The 1903-nt window shown below is 57.1% G+C and overlaps 1 protein-coding gene across 1 annotated transcript; it reads left to right on the forward strand.

The window, feature by feature from the left end:
- Positions 1-126: 126 nt before the first annotated feature.
- On the forward strand, positions 127-1848 carry SDRG_12983 (hypothetical protein; the record flags this gene model as incomplete). The annotated part of the gene is made up of 13 exons (XM_008619066.1): positions 127-130; positions 169-233; positions 281-385; positions 434-532; positions 579-680; positions 729-830; positions 884-985; positions 1028-1129; positions 1178-1279; positions 1332-1436; positions 1479-1580; positions 1631-1735; positions 1819-1848. The coding sequence occupies 13 exons, from the start codon at positions 127-129 to the stop codon at positions 1846-1848; spliced, it is 1125 nt and encodes a 374-aa protein (XP_008617288.1).
- Positions 1849-1903: the final 55 nt, after the last annotated feature.

A 1903-nucleotide genomic window follows, 5' to 3' on the forward strand; every position in this document is an offset into this window, starting at 1 on the left:
GCAACACGGCACTGCACCTGGCCAGTCAGCGCGGCTGGACGTCGCTGGTCGAGGCACTTCTCGATGACAATGTCAACGTGCCCAACACGGTAGACATTATTGTCTGCACCGAGCAGAGACAAGCATATGAGTAGGCTGGCGACACGCCAGCGAGCGTCGCGCTATTAGCCAACGAGTACGACCTCGCACTGCGCTTCTTTTGCGACTTTGGCGCCGACATCAATACCGTCATGGTATTCTTTCCAGGTCAAAGGCTATGAGATACAATAATTGTTGCTAGAGCAATGGACTGACACCGCTGCTCTTTGCGTGTAAGCACGGCCAAATGGCGTTGGTGCAAGCGCTGCTGGCGTCGCCCTCACGCCAGCGGGACGTCAAAGACCCGGTACGAGACTCGGCTCGACCGCTCTATAACTCGATGTGGACGCGGTAGCGTGGCAACTCGGCCCACATGCTTACTTGCTACAGTGACCCGCGCGTGTTCTTCGCGTTGCAGGAGATGAACGACGATGAGATCTTGTCGAGAAACAAGGTACTACGTCGGTACACGGTCATCCTGCGTACGACGCACGGCCTAGGTCGGTCGCACGATCTTTCACGTGGCCTGTGAATATGGCCGCGAGACGGTGGTCGCTGCGCTTGTACGTCGCTCCCTCCTTGACGTCAATGCGCCCGATACGGTAGAAGGAAGCACTTGGCAAGGTGCTGGGTTGGCGACAGAATGGTAGGACGGCAACACGCCGCTGATGCTCGCCTGCAAGCGCAACCACGGAGCTGTCGTGACGCAGCTTTTGGCACATCCACGTCTAGCTATCGATGCCACCAACAAGGTACAATATTGTACGATACTAGAATCATGTGGTTCACAAATATATGTGGCTAGGATGGTCTAACAGCGCTGCATGAGACCGCCCGCGCAGGTCATGTACGTCTTCTTCGGTTGCTTCTTGAGTCTACGACGACGACCGTGGAAGCCCGCAGTGCGGTACGTCGAATCATGGGATTCAGCAGTAGCAATCCAGAGTAGGCTGGCACCACCCCACTCATGGAGGCTGTCGACCAGCGCAAGCCTGGCGTCGTGACGTTTCTCTTGCGCCAGCCGACTATCGACGCCAATGCCGTCGACAACGTCTGTCGCTCCTCGCTGCCACAAGGAGACTGACACTTCTCATGTTAGGACGGCAACACGGCGTTCATGCGGCACTGCATGCACAGTGACTACAACGTACTCGAAGCGCTCCTCAGCAGTCCCGAGGTTGACATCAACCGGCGGAATCATGTTCGACCATCTTGACTAACAACGAAGGACACCGTCTCATGTCTCTGGTTAGGCGGGTATGACGGCACTGGCGCTGGCGTGCCATGCGAACGACCCGATGCTGGCGGCGCAGCTCATGCAGCTGCCCCAACTGGACGTTGCGACCATCGACGCATCGGTACGTTGGATAGCCTCGTTGCGATACTGGATACTTGGATAGTGTGGCCATATCGCACTGGCGGTGGCGTGTGCGCTGCAGTACGATCATGTTGTGCGAAAGCTGCTGTCGTCGCCCGAGATCGACGTCAACTACCGGGATGCGGTAGGAAACCTAACCCTACGATGGAACCCTAATCCCCGCGACTCGACCAGAGCGGGCTCACGGCGCTATTGCAAGTGTGCCTCAACCAAGGCAACGTCAAGATAGTCCAGCTCCTCTTGGAGAAGCCAGAGATCGACACGAGTGTCCGGGACAAGGTAGTATCTCGTTCAATGTTCCCACGTGACGCGTCATCGTGGGTAGCACGGCAACTCGGCGTTGATTCTGGCAACTCGCCAAGGCAATACTGGCATCGTGCAAGCGCTGCTAGCACACGGTGGCTGCGACGTCAACGCTGCCAACGACGTACATTATCTCCTCAAGTT

Source organism: Saprolegnia diclina (assembly GCF_000281045.1).
Source record: "Saprolegnia diclina VS20 unplaced genomic scaffold supercont1.54, whole genome shotgun sequence".
Classification (NCBI taxonomy): Eukaryota; Oomycota; class Saprolegniomycetes; order Saprolegniales; family Saprolegniaceae; genus Saprolegnia; species Saprolegnia diclina.